This window comes from Pundamilia nyererei, unplaced genomic scaffold (genome assembly GCF_000239375.1).
Source record: "Pundamilia nyererei isolate P.nyererei 1_Seehausen unplaced genomic scaffold, PunNye1.0 scaffold00451, whole genome shotgun sequence".
NCBI classification, from domain to species: domain Eukaryota; kingdom Metazoa; phylum Chordata; class Actinopteri; order Cichliformes; family Cichlidae; genus Pundamilia; species Pundamilia nyererei.
Window position 1 is genome coordinate 146,165 of NW_005187852.1, and position 18,144 is coordinate 164,308.

Here is an 18,144-nt window from a genome sequence, read left to right on the forward strand (position 1 = left end):
TTCTCTTTTAGGTTTTAGAGAACGACAGTGGGAGGCTATTCCAGGGAAAGTAATGCACACAAGACAAGACAAGGACATAGAGGCTAAGCAGGGAAGATAAGGGTGAGGAGGAGAGGAGAAAAGTGCGACCGCCTTCGCTGAGAGCTGAAGAAGAACTATACTGCTATGGTAGCCAACGTTTCAAATGCAGGTTTGAAAGGTTTGTGAGTGTACGCTTTATCCAAAACCTAGAGAGGGTTTACGCATGTTTACCACTGTGTGGCTGTAGATCAGGTCACCTACTGATCGGAAGGTTAGTGGTTCGATCCCTGGCTCCTCCAGTCTGCATGTCAAGAGTTAATGTCTATAAATGTTCATGTTAATGTCTATAAATGTAGTTAGGAAGCACTCAGTTTAGAGAAAGTGTGTGATTGGGTGAATGTGGCAAGCTGTATAGAGCACTTTGAGTAATCCGGGAGAGTAGAAAAGTACTGTAAAAGAATCAGTCCATTCACTGTCTGAACAGAGTTACTTTTGCACTATTATGTTCTGGCACATGTTGTTATTGCCTGGCTTGATTAAGGTACACATTAGGCTGACATCTGGGGCCAAAGCTGAAACTGTTCTGGGCCAGCACAGGGCCAGCAGTGTGTCTGCAACTGGCCCGTGGCTGCACACAACTTACACATTGCACACATACTGCAAAGAATGATGGCCCTTTGGTGGCCCAGATCAGGTAATCCACACATGGGCCAGCACAGGACTACCAGTGTGTCTGCAACTGGCCTTGTGCTGGCCCATGTGTGGGCCACCTTTGGCAAACCACATCTGCCCCACCAAAGGGTCGTCATTCTTTGTGGTATGTGGGCCATGTGTAAGCACATTGTGTGAGCCAGATCCAGGCCATACCAATTTTGCTATGTGGGTATAAGTTGTAGAAAATGGATGGATGGATGTTTTATTATGGCACCAAAAACCACTTGATTAGCATTTGAAAATACAAAACAGTGGTTTGGTTTGAAATATGGCTTACAAAATTGACCAAATATATAAAAAAATGGAACTAACCAAATATGCTTTAAAGTGACAACACGGGGGCCTCTACAAGCCACAAGTCACTAGGTCCATCATTGCACAGAGACCAGTATACACCTTGTGCCTCTGACATACCTGTGAAACTGCCACTTCCCATGGTTCAAATGGTTAAACACTTTCACTTTTATAGTGTTTTAGAAGGTTATCATTTTACTTTTTTTTTTGCTCATATGCAGACTATTACCTTAATATGAACTGTTTAAGTGCTCACTAGGGGTGGGTTTTTATAATCGATTCATCGATTAAAATCGATTCTGGCTTGGATAACGTAAAATCAATTCATTAAAATCCTGAATCGATTCATTAAAATCAATTTATTTTGCCCGAAATGCCAGAATCTCTGGTGACATCTCACAAAATTTCAAGAACCACCAAACAGTTAAGACAGTAAATGAGAGCAGGAACACGGATTCTGCACATAGACTTAAACACACAGCGCGACCCGCGGATCAGAATCAGTGAGATGTCGCCTTTCTCACCCGACGGCACGGACACGGTCGGGGCTGAAAGCCGACAGCTTGCTGATTCTGATGTGTCGGCGGGTCCAAGCTTTGTGTTCACGCCCTTTATGCGCCGATTCTAAAGCTGTTAGTTTGATCTCTCTCCAAACAAACGGAATTGAATCGATTCTAGAAATCAGTGACGATACCCAGCCCTAGTGCTCACACATTCCAGTTGACAATCAAACCACCCCATCATGTTAGAAGGAAGGAATTATATAACATACAAAGCAAACAAAGGTCTATCTCCCCCTTTTTTTTAAAAGACAAAAAAAACAAAACTGCTACCTTGTTTTATCATGCATTGTTGTCTTACTTCTATAGCTTTAGAAGAGGCAATGTATATGATCTTAAGGGTAACCCTAGACTCAACTTTCTTCTGGATAACATCAGCAGATTCTATAGGAATGAAAAGGCAAGTCCAGACATCAGCCCCTACCCACGAGATGTGCCTCTCAGGTCTATGAAGAGTATGAAAGTAAAGACCCCTGTCAGACATACACATACATTAAACGTGTTTGGAAAGTATACTGTGGGTAAACACTCAAGATTATTAAGTGAATATAAGTCAGAGTAGAAGTAAACACACAGTGTTGGATCCACGTAGATGATCATGAATAAACATGTTTAACAGTCTTTTGCGAGTAAACATTTGCAAATTGAAAGTTTCAGGCTTTTGTCTGGAGTGAGCTTGTTGTGTATCGTGGCAGATGTTGGATCTGACACTCGACCGTTGGAGGGGTTCTAGACCTGACACTTGACCACTAGTAAGCCTACTTTCAAGGATGCACTTCTGCTGCACCTGGGTCAGCAAAATGAAGGCAGCCATGTATTTAATTGGGCGCATAGCATGCCAAACAACTTAAACTTTGTTTAATATACAGTGAGCACATGTTGCACATTTACTTGATGCTGAAAAGAATTTAGAGAGCTCATATACTGTATACGATTACAATGAAACCTAGGGATGGGTATTGATAAGATTTTCACGATTCCGATTCCATTTTCGATTCTGTTTAACGATTCGATTCTTTATCGATTCTCTTATCGATTCTTTTTAAAAAAGGAGAACACTAAGGTCGATTAGCTTAGAACTTTGTTTTATATCTTCTCTTTGAACAAGATAGAAATTTAGGAGTAACATGGCCTTACAAACCCAGCAGTGAGATCTTAAGAGATCCACAGCCTACGGTTCTTCAATGGGGTGTCACAGGGTCCCCAGGAAAAAACATTGTAAATGTAAAATAATAAAATAAATATTCTTATGTAGCAATAACAAAGGGTAACATAAATTATTCTGTAGCAATTACACAAGAATATCCAGTAATGTCCCTGCCTACAATTAAACACATTCACTTACTGAAAATCGGGGCATCTGCTGTGGCAAATGGGTTCAAGCCTTTGACCACAAACTTAGTCACTGCTCGGTGACATTCGTCTATCCTGGCCTGAAAGGAGACACTACCGGTAGACTGCAGCGAGAACTGCCAGCATCTGATCCAGACTCTGTCTGTCTCTCTCATCATGGTCACCTAAATGCACAGTAATAGCAGGTTTTGTAATAAGGCAGATCGCGCTAACATAATATGCACTGTTAGTTGATTATTTACTTGCCGCATTAACGGGAGAGGACGTGCAAACGTTACCGCTGCTGCTGGGTTGAGATTCACGAGTCCGGAGCGGAATTAAAAACACGACATTCATTTAAGGTCATCGTGTGTTTTGTGAGCAAATGCTTTTGCATATTCGTAGTGTTTCCTCCCTTAAATGAAACATCTACTTTGCAAGTATTGCAAGTTGCCCTGTTGTCATCCGTTCTCGTAAAGTAAAACCAAACTTTTGAGCGTTTGAGCCGCTTAGGCGCCGTGTTTCCTGCCAGGTAAATGACGCTCCGCAACATGGTGACGTCATTCGGGGCGACTGGAATTGATAAGGGAATGTTTGCAAAAAAGACAAACAATTCCAAGGAATTGAAACAGTGGGAACCGGTTCTCAACAAGAACCGGGTTTCGATACCCATCCCTAATGAAACCTGATTACTGGGAGTACATGTTTTCCACTAATGGATGATTCAAGCAAGTCCAACACAAAGTCACAGACCATGTAATGTCCAAATCTCCCCTGGGATTAACAGTAGCACAAAAACCGCCCTCTGGGAGATTCAGGGACTGAGTTTTCATAGCCCTGCAGCTCCTGTAGGAGGACTGTGTAGGTGGGCCAGTAGTTTTTAAACACACCAGCTTCTCATGTTATGTTTCCCTTCTTTCTGTTTTACTTGCCTAGCTGCCTTTGTATCAGTGTCCTTGTTACCAATTTGTTTCCCCTACAGTTGGATGTAGTCTAAGTTTACCTTCCTGGACTGTCCCGGAGATTTTTGAGTTAAGAAGTTGTTCTTACCAGGAACTGCAACATATGGAGGACTAGTTGTTAGACCAGTCTTAGCTGGACTGCATAGCTGAACAAAGACTAAAACCTGCAGACCAAGATGCTGAAGTTAGAGTTCATTCTCTACAGACTCACTGTGAAACATGCTCTCATTTGTCGAAAAGTCTAAGTCTGTGAGAAATGTTTGAGTTACTTGAGAGTTAATTTTAACCCTGTAACACAAGAAAGCTTGCTTCTGTCTTCACTCCAGCAATGAAGTATTTTTTGCTTTTATGTTGTCCAGCAGCAGAAAGTGCTCAGCACGCCTTAAACACACGAGAGAACACAAGAGATGATCAAGTAGCATTCACATTGTGAAGCTCATTGTCCTGATATCTTCACCTTTTCTATGAGATAATCTTAGTTGTCTCTAGCTCTGTAAGTGTGTGTGTGCTGTTCTGAGTTTCATAGAGAGGAAAATTTGACTGTTCTGTCATGTTTAAAGGTCTCCTTTGACATTTATGTTTGAGCTTTAGGGTGTTGGGATTAGCAGTACAGTGTATTACCTGTGTCTGCTTGTCCAAATGTACTCACGTGTTCCTGTTAACAGTAGTTCTTTGCCGCGTGCACGTGACTATGTTTTGTCTCTCCGCGTTCACCGTTACATCACTCGGCTTGTACTCTTGAGTTTTTTCCCCCGCTGATCTGCAGCTTAGCATCTGTTTGCACATATCATCCCTCATCTTTAAAGTCTGGGTGTGGACAGAGGGAAGTGAACAAGCACCAGTGCCCAAGCACATCTCCGCCCTGCTCAGGTGGAACCTGGATTAGAGCCCAGAAGTGAGGATCCCGGGGACAAAGAGAATCTGAATCAGTGCTCTCTCATTGGACAATACACCAGGAAGAATTTGTGGTTTAACAAAAGAAGGATAACAGACCCAAATCAAAAGTTGAAATCTGAGAACTGAGATGCACAGACTATTAATCAGCATCAAATCTGAAGTCTCTCCTTTGCTTTTCTTTCTTTTGCTATTATTTTCTAATTCCATAGATTTCCCATCATCCTTGCCTCTTTTCCTTTAAAAAAAATATTTTAAAGATTTCATTGTGATTAGGAAAAATGCTCCAAATCACTTGCTGTGCTTCTATTTTTAGCTTCTTGTCTCTTTAGCCTCTTTGCCAAAGGTTCAATCTGAGCACCCTCCCTATTTTTTTTTTTTGGTCTCCCCCCATTTCTACTTTCTCTTTCTCCCTTTTTTCTCCCTCTCTTGTTTCCCTCTCTGTTGCCCTCCTTCTGTCATTGTGATTAGACCAATAGAGGAGATCAGAGGGAATAAAAGCATGACCAGCACCAATGACCTTTCCCCTCCTTTTCTCTTTCTCTCTCCCTACTCTGTGCCAAGCTCACTTTCTCATTGTTGGGAATTTTCCTCCACTTTTCTTTCTCTACAATCACACAATGCAGCAGCAGCAGCAGTTGTAGTACTTGTAGCAGGTGAAGTTGCCAATAGTATTCTTTGGTCTGTCCTTCTCTATTAATATTCTTTGTTAAAAATATTTATAAACTTTGTCTTCTAGAAAAAAATGCCTAATTCCAGGAATCTCTCTAGTTTTATACTCAAAGAAATTTTAAAGTCATTTGGATTGGAACTTTTGAGCGAACCTCAACCTTGATTATTGCTCTCACAGTCTGGGGTCATATGATCTAATACAGAAAACACATAAGCTCCACCCTGCAAACTTTCAAACCTCATCACAACATATCCTCATCCACATCTGTCCTCTTCATCTTCGTCAGATGTCAACTGACGTCTTTCCTCTTCATGAGCAGTCAGTGAAATGTCAGCCAAGACCCTCGAGTTTGACCCTGGAGAGAGGTTCAAACAGCTGTTTCATATAGAGCATTTTTTTCTTGGGTTCACACAGAAACAATCAAGACTGCAACACTTTGTTTGAGCAGGTGACAAAATTTCAGGCATCATCAATAAATTCAGAGATCCATATGAGCACTTGCAGATTTTGTCTATCTCATCATCGGATCCATAAGCACGGATGGATGTGTTTGGGTTTTTTGAAGTTTACAGAGCCTCGTGTAGTTTAAGACTCATGGGTCAGCTTATAAAGGTTCTCTCTCTCTCTCGCTGTCTCTCTCTGGGTGGCCTATAAACTCCAAAAGAGCTGTGTGATGTTCCATAGATATCTCAGGAATGGAACCCAAAAGGTTCATCTGCAGTTCACTTGGAGTTTATAAGCTGCAAAATAGACATGTTCAGGTCTGTGATGACCGGGGAGTCTCTATCATCTGATGCATTGTTGTTCAGTGCCAACAAACTGACATGTACTGAAGATTTTTTTAGTTTTTGGCCCTCTGAATAAAAAATAAACTTGCCTCTGAGGTCCACATCATTACAACTGAAAACCCTAACCCTTTATTTTGGAGAAAGGCAAACTGGACTTTTTTGGGAAAACTGAACAGTTTTTCATGAGCAAAAGTTATCTGTGTTCCTTGACAAGGCAATCTAACAGAAATAGAAAGTGACATATTCTTATTGGATGGGATTGGAGTAAGAGTTAAGGTTGGGGTCTTGACTGATGATGACCCAAAAAGTCAGACAGTTAAAGTCAAGAATAAAACTTTATGAGCTTTTCTGCAAATTTCTGCAGATACTACAACATATAAACCAAATTTTTTCCATTAATATGTAACAGATATAATAAAATCAAAGTGTATGACTGAAGAGTTGAAGTTACACCTTTCTAGAAGGTAAATCTGCATCTGAACGTCTTTTCCTTCAGTATTTATAAGCAGTAAAAGATGTTTATCAGCGTTTCGTATTGCATGATCTTTGTTTCAGTTTTTGTAAGTTCATGTAGGATTCATATTCTTGAGCTTGAAATCCGTTCCAGTAGTGGATGTTCATATTACATATTACAAGTAATCCCTGTGACCTGAAAGGCTTTAGACTGCTCTAAATGATCAGTTTCAGACAGCTTTAAGACATCTTAGGCACACCAGCTACACCATCAGCCAATCAGAGGAAAGTTGTCTCAGGAGACAGGAGCTAAAACAGCTTGTTTCAGAGAGAGAATGGACTGCATCGAGGCACCGAGATAAGATAAAGAGGGATCAGTTTGAACTGTGAATCATGCAAAGCTACTCTAGGGCACTCCAAGAATAAAAATATGTCATTTAGAAATTTACACAAAAGGTCTACTTTAAAGTGAGATTGCTTGTTGAGGCCGCTGCTTGAACATTAAAATGAAACTTTATCTATTATAATTTTAAAAAATTTCCATAAGGACCGAATCTCATATAGAAAAGCTCCCGTAAATGCAGATCACCAGAGGAGTGTTTTAGAGCTTCAGTAGCCGAATGTCACGCACACTGAACCTGTGTTGAGTGCAGATAAATGAGAAAACACAAAACTCATTTGGAAGAAGTCAATGCACACATCAGACATCATTACTGTATGAACTCTGTGTGAGCATGCTGCTTCTCTTACTGGCTGAGTTATGCTGACATGTGCTTCTCTCTGCTGCTGTTTCAGAACCATGAACAGCACTTTTAGTTGCATGCTAGTTGTATGATAGTTCTTCTACTTAACCTGACCATGTGAGCTCTCAACTGATACCATCACTACCTAATACACATGATAAAAAATAATCATAATAATAATGAAAAATACCCAACAAATGTTATAAAAAATCGGCGAACTCCTCTCATCCTCAATCCCGAGAATCAGCACAACCCTAGCGTGCCGTCACATGGCGCAATAATAGTAATAATAACTGTTGAATCGGAAGTTTCTCTCACTGAAAGTGTTTCAGGCTTATTTGTACGCTGACATTAGATCAGATCTCAGATTGTAACTTGAATGCTGGTTTAATCTCTTAACCCCCAACGCCCCCAGATACGGGGGCAAAAGGCAGGAGATGGGTTAGACGCAATTGGATAATAAACACCATACAGAACGTGATGGCACACATTGTGTTTGGAGAATACATAAAAAAAATTCCTGCACTTCATCAATAAGCACCTCTGCCTTCTCTAAATCCACCTTAACAACTTTTGACCTTTTTAAAATTACATCAAATTTGTCAGTGTCTGGCAGCTGCAGCAGCAGCAAATATTGTCGGTGTGACTCATTGCGTTGTTTACTCATTGCGTTGCTGTGTTTGATTGTTGCCATATTTTTATCAAGGTGTTTGAAGTGGTGCTCTTGCAGCGGCGTGTTCAGTGTCATACTTTTATACCCCACAGTTCCACTAAAAGGAGGGAGAGGATGTCTCGCCCACTTTGGATAAACACCTGAAAGTTTGATCTGGAACAGCTATCGCATATCTCATGCATTTCCCAGAATTTCTTTCTAATTTGTCACCTTTTTATTTCTTCAGGGTGGCAAGTTTGATGAGCCATGTGACGGCTTGGACTGCAGCAGAGGGTGCAGGTGCTTTCCAGAGAAAGGAAGCAGGGTGAGTCTTTCACAAGTTTTCAACTGTGTACTCTCCTCTGGAGTTTGGGGAAATGCTTTCCATTTCATGTCCTCGTCACTTGTTTAAGTCCAATAACAACACCTGAGAAACTTGTTGAAAGACTTCAACTTGGTAGCAAAGTCTGTGTTGAACCCAGTTTCTCAGATAGATGATGGATCTAAGAAGTTCTTAGTTCAGCTAAACTCTTATTAGTAGATATTTAAAATTTTATTATTAAAAACCTGCAACAAAGTAGTTTTAAAGTTGCTCATGTACATTTCTCTGTACTTTCCTTCTAGAGAAAGATGTATGTCTTTCTAAAATCGGTGGAATACGAACACATCAAAGTATCATCAGAAATTATAAGATGCCTAAGACAGCTCAGACTGTGTTAAAGAATAAAGGTGGTCACACCAAATATTGTCTGTCAAGCTTGTTAAAATTGTAGAGCCTGTGTTTTTTCCACTTTCTCTACTGCATTTCTATATGTATATGCATCCAAAATGAGGGCTGGCTGCAGACTCTGGCACAGTTTTGCAAAAAGAAAAAAACAACTTCAAGTTTCACAGTTGTTCACTCGATGTTAGGAACTATTAAACACTCCTTTATTCATCTAGAGTCATCGTCGTTATCTTACTTAATCTTAATTTTGTTATCTGGCAGCTTTACAGTCACACAGAGGAGTTTATTGTACTGATAACTGCACTGATCCTCTTTGAGGTTTCAGTTAATTATGGTTTTTACTCTGAGGAAACAAGTACATTACCTTCATTTAATTAAGGAATAATTACCTCGAGGCTTCAGTTCCAGGCCTTATCTCTCTCCATCGTACAGCTACATACATTAACACCCAGAAACATTATCGCTATTTGACACATATCAAAGCGACGCCTGTATCAGACTGTGTAATGCAAGCTCCGACAGTTCTCATCAATAGCTGTAAATGTGGTTTCTCCAGAAGACGAATCAACGAGTAAACACAAAACAGCATGTGGCTCCGGGCGAGGAACTTATTTTCTCATCACCGCTACCATGAAATTAACAATAACATCCAAACAAAGGCTGGCAGAATATGATGGAGTCAGCTCACTGATTAGTGGTGATGACACATACGCACAGTATATATCACCCGTCATCTGTTTGCACTTCAGTATCGAGCAAAAGAGCGGCTGACTCCTCTGATTTATGGCTGGAATTTAAGAGGAAAGTTTTAAATGTCAGTGTGATCCTGCTGGTCTCTAATAAATTACTGTACGAGGTTTTAAAACAGCTTCAGCATCATCGGGCCAGACGTGCAAGTGCTGCAAACAAACACAAACTCTCTAAAACAACAGAATGTGGCGATATTAATGCTTCCAATACAAACTGCTGCTTTATTAGCAAGATTTAAAAATGAGTAAATCACAGTTGCTACAGCAATAAAACATCAGCCATAGTTTTAAATGTTGCTTTTGAGTCAGAATCGACCGAGTGCCGGCGTTAAAAAAAAAACAGTACACAAAGAGAGCGAAGTCATAAGATTAATGTAAGAAATGGGCGCCTGCTACATATATATTTCTGAGAGTTCTCATTTTATGAAACAGGGAATATTTAAATGAAGAGCACAAACTGCTTTACTCATGTTTGCGACAGTTTTCTGCCAATTGTTTTTTTTTGGGTTTTTTTGTGGTTAACATTGAAATGAACTGCTTAGAAAACAGCAGAACCACGCCTATGAGCGCTGTTTGAGGATTACACACTATTTTACCCTGCTTTTTAAATCTTACACTCTTGTCACTGCTCTTTGAGCTTTACTTTGTTCCAAATCAGTAACTGAAAGTGCACTAGAAGAAAGTGAAAGTGTCATTCTTTTAAACTTTTTTTTATTCCTCAGAAAAATCCTATTTATCCTTGGATTTTTCCCTCTCGGGCTACAAACTGGGTTGTTGATGGGTGAGGCCACCGGTATTACCCTTTAAACGAAGCATGAAAAAAAACAGTCGATCTATCCATCCAAAAATCCATAAATCCATCCATCCATCCTCTTCTGCAGAGGTCGTCTCCAGGTACTCTTGCTTCCTCCCACAGCCCAAAGACATAGATGTAGTCGTGTTGGGTTAATCGGTGAGTCTAAATTGTCCACAGGTGTGAGTGTGAGTGCAAATCAGTGAGCATAATCCAAATATGAAATAGTGAAACGCAGCAAAAATCCTTTTAGTATAAATAAACAGGATTTGGTTGTTGCTGCTGATCTAAAATAGCCCTGTTTTTCTTATGTAAATCAGTGAATCGTGCTCTTCAATAAAACAGCAAATTATTATTAGATCATTTCCAAAATTAAATCCCTGCTTAGACGTCCTGACTAAAGCCAGACTAACTGTAAGCTCGGTCTCTTTCAGCCTTTATCCAAACAGCAATTACTGTCTGACACAGCAGCCCTACACTTACTGCCTGCTAACTGTACACCACTTTAGGTAAATAACATGGTGACGAGTGTCGCCTTACCCGTAGGTAAATGTAGGTAAATGATACAGCTCAGGTAATGCCACCTACCTCTGCTCAGCCCCTCTGATAAGCCTAAATGACACAGCCGCTGTGTCTTTAACTGTTACTGTTGGGAGCCGTTTGAGTGGGAAGGTGCTCATTTGTCTCTTTTCAGTTTTACTTTTGTAGTTAGAGCTCAGAGAGCTCAGGCATGCTCCCAATAACGGCCGTTAACGGACGCCCGACTGGGTTCTGTCAGCTGAAGCGTTGAACACAAAGCGAGGTTTAAAGGAGACTCGAGTTATGTCACAAAGGAAAGTTTTTAAATCTCTGTTTCTAAACTTAAAGCAAACCAGTGCTCACAGACTTAAACATTAGCTGTTTGCTTTCACGGTTGTTTCTCTATAAAGGAATTAAGGGAGCATATTTATGTTTTTGCCTTCAGTGAATGTTATTTATGTATGTACATGTATACAGTGTCTAACAAATGATTAGACCACTAACTAAACCCAATGTTTATGTGACAGCTGCCCTAAATTAACTGTACTAGTAATCGATTTTTAATGTTTCTGTAATGGTTAATCGAGGAATATGTGCAACATCCACAATTAAAATTGTGTTTTTAATGTAAAATATAATTATTATTATTGTAGCCACGAATTGTTTAAATTCAATTAAAGTACAAAAAGTTTGGGAGCCGTTGGGTTAGAAATGACAGATGAATTCCTTCAGGTTTCATTAATGGTCCAGAAAAATAAAAACAACAAAAAATACTGTTGAATGTTGAAAGTCAAGTACAACAGAAAAATAGATAAACTGGATTACTTAATTATTGGTGATCAGTAAGTTGTTTTTAAAGTTCACATTAGACCAATAAAATATAAAGAAATGAGGGCTGGCTCAAGACTTTTGCACAGAACTGTGACTCAGTTTTGAGTTTAAGTACACTCCCACCTCAGTGGGACTCTAAAAACAGTATCCCAGCATCGATCGTCGTCACGCTCATACATGATGTAAACATTCAGACAAGTAAAGAGATATTAAATATTTCACAGATCATTATCTTTAATTGGGTTTTAAGATCTTTCCCGATATTAAAGACGAGTGGAAGTTCTGCTATCTTGCATCTGCAGCCTCGCAGGCCCCCCTAAATCCTCCTGAAGACATCTCTAATGCTCTTTACCTTGTAAATCCCACTTTAATGGCTTCTCCCCGAGTTCCTGTCACAGCCCTGCCTCTCCAGACACACAGCAGTGAGATGTTTCTACAGTCTGTCAAATATCTTCCTCTGATTTCCTCTTGATAAGTTTGCTTTGGACGAGAAACAGTCAGCCGGCGCTGTCAGGATTTCAGCCGGACGTGAATTGCGTTTATCATCCCGGAGCTGTTTCTGCTGGAAACTTTGTCAGCTTTTATTAACATAGTAAAAAATGGATGTGCTGATATGAATCAAAGATAGCTGAGGGTAACTGACAACGTTTAAATGTTGTCGCGTATGTTTTGTGCAGATGTGCTCTTGAACCCTTAAGGGGAACTTTTATGTTTTTCTTAAATTTCCTATCTGCACACAAGGACGTCTAAGAACCGGAACAAATGAGGGGGTTTATCAGGAGTTCATCTCACAAAGAAAAAGCAGCACTCTCTATTCATCAGATACTTTGATAGTGGAGAAAAAGCACAACATACCACGAACCATCACTCTTCCATGCATCGATCTCTTATCAGTTGCTCTTTAAGCTGCCTTAGTTTGCCCACAGCTGCTGCACATCAGCACGCTGCATCTGATGTAGTGTTAGCTTACAGCACCTCATTGAATCCACATACATCCCACCTACACCATAGCGGCATAGTGATGTCCACGTTTGTAATGTTACTGCTGGTGTCGCTACATTGATCCGCCTTCACGAGCAGAGCTGAGCTGTTTATGTTGGACTGGAGTTAATAACTCTTGGTCATTTACTTAAAAAAGAAAAAGATTTCGGAAGAGACTAGACGTGCGGTAATAGACACATCGGCCGATCGACCACCAGAGGAAGATATTTTATTTGAAGCCAACATGAGAAGAATCATGGGAAAACATTTAAAGAGACATCAAAAACACATTTACATGTAAATACATATCAGTCACCAAGCTTAATTGTTTCCAGCGTAGAAGGAGCCTGGGAGGTACTTCATACCTTCTTTGTATTACCTCCCCCTGCTGATACTGTAACTTGAGCATGCATGTCCGTTTCACGCTTTGGAGAGGCAAAGCTTGACATCTACACGGTGGTGGACCAGCGTCTATTACACGCTGTGCCGTGATACTGGGTTGGACTGAGTTGCATTTGTGCAAACTAGATACAATTCATTACAATACAGTTATACTTGTGCTAATAAATGGACTGTAAACATACCGTACAGTGTTTATATTACTAACAAGCAGAAACATGACAGCGGTTAAATTACATCCTCTAACCCATTGCATTTTAAAGTGTGACATATGTGACACAGCATATGAAAACCAGGCCAAAAGGACAAGTTTTCAGTTTCATTACATTTTTTTATGATTCCTAAAACTTTGAAATTAACACGAGAAAATGGAAAAGTTGCCAGCATCACCTTATAACTGAGAGGTTTGCTAGATGAGGTTTTATTTGCATTTTATCTATGAGAAACTATTCAAAAAACTACAGTTTGAACACAGATATGCAGACAGTGATTAGAAACACCAGAGCGCAGCACTGCTGCAATTCTTTGGTGGTTTTTTGCTGTGCTGTGGCGCATGTTGGGAGTTGAATATAGAGACCAGTAGAATCTCTTATAATATATGTGAAGCTACAGCTAAGAAGAGCTGGTGGAAATGAGGGAAAGGTTTAGCGTGGCTCTGTTCAGTGGTAGCATAAGTGCTCAAAGTGGTGAAACAGATGAAGTAGAGCAATCTTTTTTTAATTTTCCTTAGCTTGTTATTGTTGAGTTTCTTTTATGTTTTCACCTGTTGTTCAGTAGAGGTGAAACTGCTTATTTTTGATTAAGTGTAACTATCTTCTTGACTAAGTAAGCCCCACTTAAATGTAGTCTGCAGTGTGGGAAGTTCCAGATTTGCAGCAGCAAATTATTATTAAAATGCCGACTGTTATTATATTTGGGATTCAGTCACCCAAGTGCTAATCATGTTACCTAGCTACATGTAAGTTTGGCCAAGTTTTGATGGCTTTAGAGCCATGGCATCTAAACTATGACAATATGAATGGCTTCCTATTTTACACAAATGATGAAGACTAAATGATCGAACTGCTTTAATATGAGGTTATTATTCCTGCACTTTCCCCAATTTCTCCCTCCAAACATCCAGAAAGACAAAAACTTTACACTGACTTTATTAATAAAATTAGTTTGGTTATCCCTTTTTTCTTTCTGTAAGTCTTTGGAAGTTCCCCTCATTCAGTAAATCACTCGTTTTAGAAACGTGTGATGTACAGCGTCTCATTAAAAAAAATGTGTTGGGTGTATATCAGTCGTTGACCTTTTAAATATTTGTCATACTTGCATTTGTTGTTCATGTTTTCCCATGACAATTTTTTTGGCTCATACCTACCCACATCTGTGCTAACAGCACTTGAGGGCACTTTACCAGGAATGGTGGGCAGAGCCAGCATGCCTGGGCGTAAAAATATCAATAGAATAATCATCAGCAAATAAATGTGGCATGTAGCAGACATCTGGTAATAAAGAACAACAAGTACAAAAAAACCAACCAAATATGTCTTCCCTGTCAGCTTCGCAAACTTAGAAAGGATAAAGAGGCTTTTATATGTGGCATTACATAACACACTGATGTTTTAGTTTTTAGTTTCATTAGATTTGCGCGACGGCTTCAGTTTTTCTTCCACTTAAAAAGTCCTGAGGCTCTGAGAGGATACAGAGCAGAAGTGTTTGAAATCTTGTGTTCACATGTTTCCGTGATGTTTTTTGTTCGGTGGATTTAACATGGATCTATTAAGTCCAAAAACATCCTCTCCAACTGGGTGAACCTCGAGGGTCAAAGGGCAGCCCTGGGGACGACAGGATGGTTTGGTTGGGCTTTTCAAATTAAAGAAAGATCAGGAAGCATGTGTTTTATTTAATTTTGTCAGGCCTTTATCTGTGCTGATCAGAAACAGAGACAGAGGGGGAAAGACTTCCTGATTTTGCCGAGGGTCCAGAGGGGTCAGCTCAACATTTTCTGTGTCGTGCTGGAGTGAAGCTCTTCACACTGTCAGCTGCAATATGTGAGTGGCTCACTCAAGAGAAAGACTGCAGAGGCTGATGCTATTGAAGGCGCCTCACTGGTGCTACAGTCAGGTCCAGCCACCTATCTGCAGCCGGGTGATTGGGTTATTTAGCTTAAATGAGGAGTCTTGCAAAGAGACTGATGCTCAGAAGTGATGCAGCACAAGCTGAGATATTCATTCTTGCATCAGCATGACAGCATGAGATGAGGTGACTTTACTAACATACACCCCTCCCCCCCCCCTAAAGCTAAACAAACTTATCATTCTTTGAGGTTTCATACCCACAACAGGGAATCAATAAATAAAAAGACATGAATATTTAAAATGACAGACGAGGTTCTGGTAGCTCATTGCCCAGACTGTCCAGTTTTTTAACTGTAACTGTTTAAAAAAAAACGACATTTCTATAGCAGAAAGAGAAAACCATGAAAAACATGTCAGTTTAATTGTTTATTGCTTAATTACTCTGTGTCGTATGAATGGTTTCAAGCAAGAAGCTTGAAGACACTTTGTATATAGTTTATTTTATGTTATATTAAATTCTGAACTGTAAATGTAGTCTATTTCAAGGAAGCAAGTTTTTATTCAGTATTTCCATAAATCCTTATTTTTATGGATTTACTACGACTAGTGAGAACACACATGAGGTTTAAGGCCTGGACAATTTTGAGAAGATTCGACTCCCACATACCGACAGACTGTTAGTAACTGACATATGAAACCGCCTCGCGTTTGACACGATCTAACCTAATGAGGTGAGACCTCAGCATTGACTCAAGTACATATTGTTATGTGAAGGCTGTGTGCAGGCAGGAGAAGGACCCAAAATGCAGACTCACAGAAATCAAAGGTGAACTTAAATATAGCTTTAATGCTGAACTCCAAAAAAGTAACAAAACTGAGACTCCAAGGTAAACTTTACACCGACAGAACACACAGCACAGTAGATCACGACAATGACAAACTGCAACACAGGGCTTGACTACATAGAGGGAGCAATCAGGGAATGGACAACAGGAGGGAAACACAGCTGGGGCAAATCAGAACTGACGAGACAAGGAAGCGTAAGCTGAACACACTGAGATAAGACAGACTTTCAAAGTAAAACAGGAAACATAACACAGACTGAACAAAGACACAGACTCACATGCAGGCACTACAACAGAGGCAACAGAGACGTGGGACCAGGGCAGACACAGACACTGACTGGACACGGGGATATAGCGGACAGGGGAGACAGCAACTAAGGATTACACAGAGACAAACCATAAGACATGACTCTAACAAAAACCCAAAGACTAGAAATTATAAATAATATAATAAACTCAAAAAACCCTGGGTCAACGACCCAGGCATCCTAACACATATGTGTTTGATTTGTGCCATAATCATGCTGGTTAGTTCGGTCTTGGTCTTTAAGTGAATTGGTTGTACATGTAGCAACTATTACATAGTGTTAGAGGTTCTCAAGAAGTACCTTCCCAGTGCAGATGCTCCTATTTTGGATATTTTCCTGTGAGCATCTTGTAAATGTTACTAACGGTAGTGTAAGCTGATCGTAAGGGCTGCACACTTGCTTGATAAGCCCTTCAATAGATGGCCTAGAAAAGGTTGGCAGATACGTTATTGTTTCTCAATCGTTATCCTTTTATCTGCGGTTATTAACAGCTGATTCCAGTTATCAGTTTTAAGGATGGGCATGGTGCAACTTTAAATGATGGATGTATTTGTTTTTTTATGCTGTTGGCTTGCCAAGGCTGGCAAAGGTGCTTATTTGAAGCCTCTAACATGCACATTTTTTTTCTTCAAGTTGGTTCAAATGAATTTGTCTTTCAGTGTCCGTCAGTCCTGACAGACTGCGCCAAATTTGAAACTCTGTTCAGGAGAAAAGAACAACAAAAAGGGGGCAGGGATAAAGGATGAATGTAGAGGAAGGTAGAGCGTCTACCTCGGCTAAAGTGAGATGAAGGCAGAGGGATAGTAGATGTGTGTCACGGTAGGATGAATCCCCTATGAGGCCGCTCGATGAAAGGCTCCCTGAGGCCTTTACCTTCAGAAAAGATAAGGACACACTGCTCAGACTGTTTGTTCGTAATCCCTAAACAAAGGAGGAGGAATTGGCAGAGAAATAACAGTTTCAAAATGGATTAAGTTTTCTGTCACTGCCACAGAGAGATGGTGTCATCAGAGGTTAAAAAAGAAAGGGTAACGACAGTGGTGTTGATTTTGTTTCAAACCACTGGAAAAGGAAAGAGAAGTAAAATACTTGAGCGCGAGTGTGCACTGAAGTTCACTGTTTGATAAAGAGAGGATACAAAGATCTCAGCAACTTGAGATTTTTGTTTCCTTTCACTGTAGCCTGATCTGTGGTAATACAAAGAGAAAAAATACTATCACCAAACTAAAACTTTGGATGCAGAGAAGTCTGTTGTCAGGTGGCAGGAACGTCAAAAACATGTGATACGCTGTGTCGACTACTTTTATAACTCAGACTGATCGTGGTAGCTGCGGCTGAATTATTTGACATTGCCGATATTATAAAGAGAAAAGCCTTGAAAAAATGTTCTTTAAGAAAAGACCGAAGAGAGGGGAAACACACACAGAGATAATCAGTGTTTGCAACAGAATGAGAAAAGCATGAATGATAACTTTGATCTCTCGCTTTTCTGTTCCTTATCGTTCAATCTGGAGATTATTAAGTTTGCGTGCACGTCCCTGACTGAGGGCTTGTGAACAAGTGTAGCTAATAGTGGTGCACGCGTGCTTAAATCTCAGGTATTGCTATGTGTGTGTGCGACATATATGGTGATGTTCAGGACCAACTTATCAGCAGTGGCCTGTCATACAAACATCTTCCCACACACACATGCTCCTGGGCCCCAGTCTGATATTTTATCAGGTTCCCCCTTCAGGAAGTCCACCAGTTAAAGCATGCTGGTGGGTTTTGTTTAGGCTTCATCTTACACACACAGATACACACACACACACACACACACACACACACACACACACACACA

General features: G+C 40.2%; 1 protein-coding gene across 1 annotated transcript in view; it reads left to right on the forward strand.

Annotated features, from left to right (window-relative positions):
- col4a6 (collagen, type IV, alpha 6) overlaps positions 1–18,144 on the forward strand; it is a 137,658-nt gene that overhangs the window by 73,517 nt on the left and 45,997 nt on the right. The window contains exon 4 of the mRNA XM_013916070.1: positions 8,334–8,411. Coding sequence (XP_013771524.1) covers positions 8,334–8,411 — 78 coding nt within the window. The remainder of the gene's footprint in view (positions 1–8,333; positions 8,412–18,144) is intronic.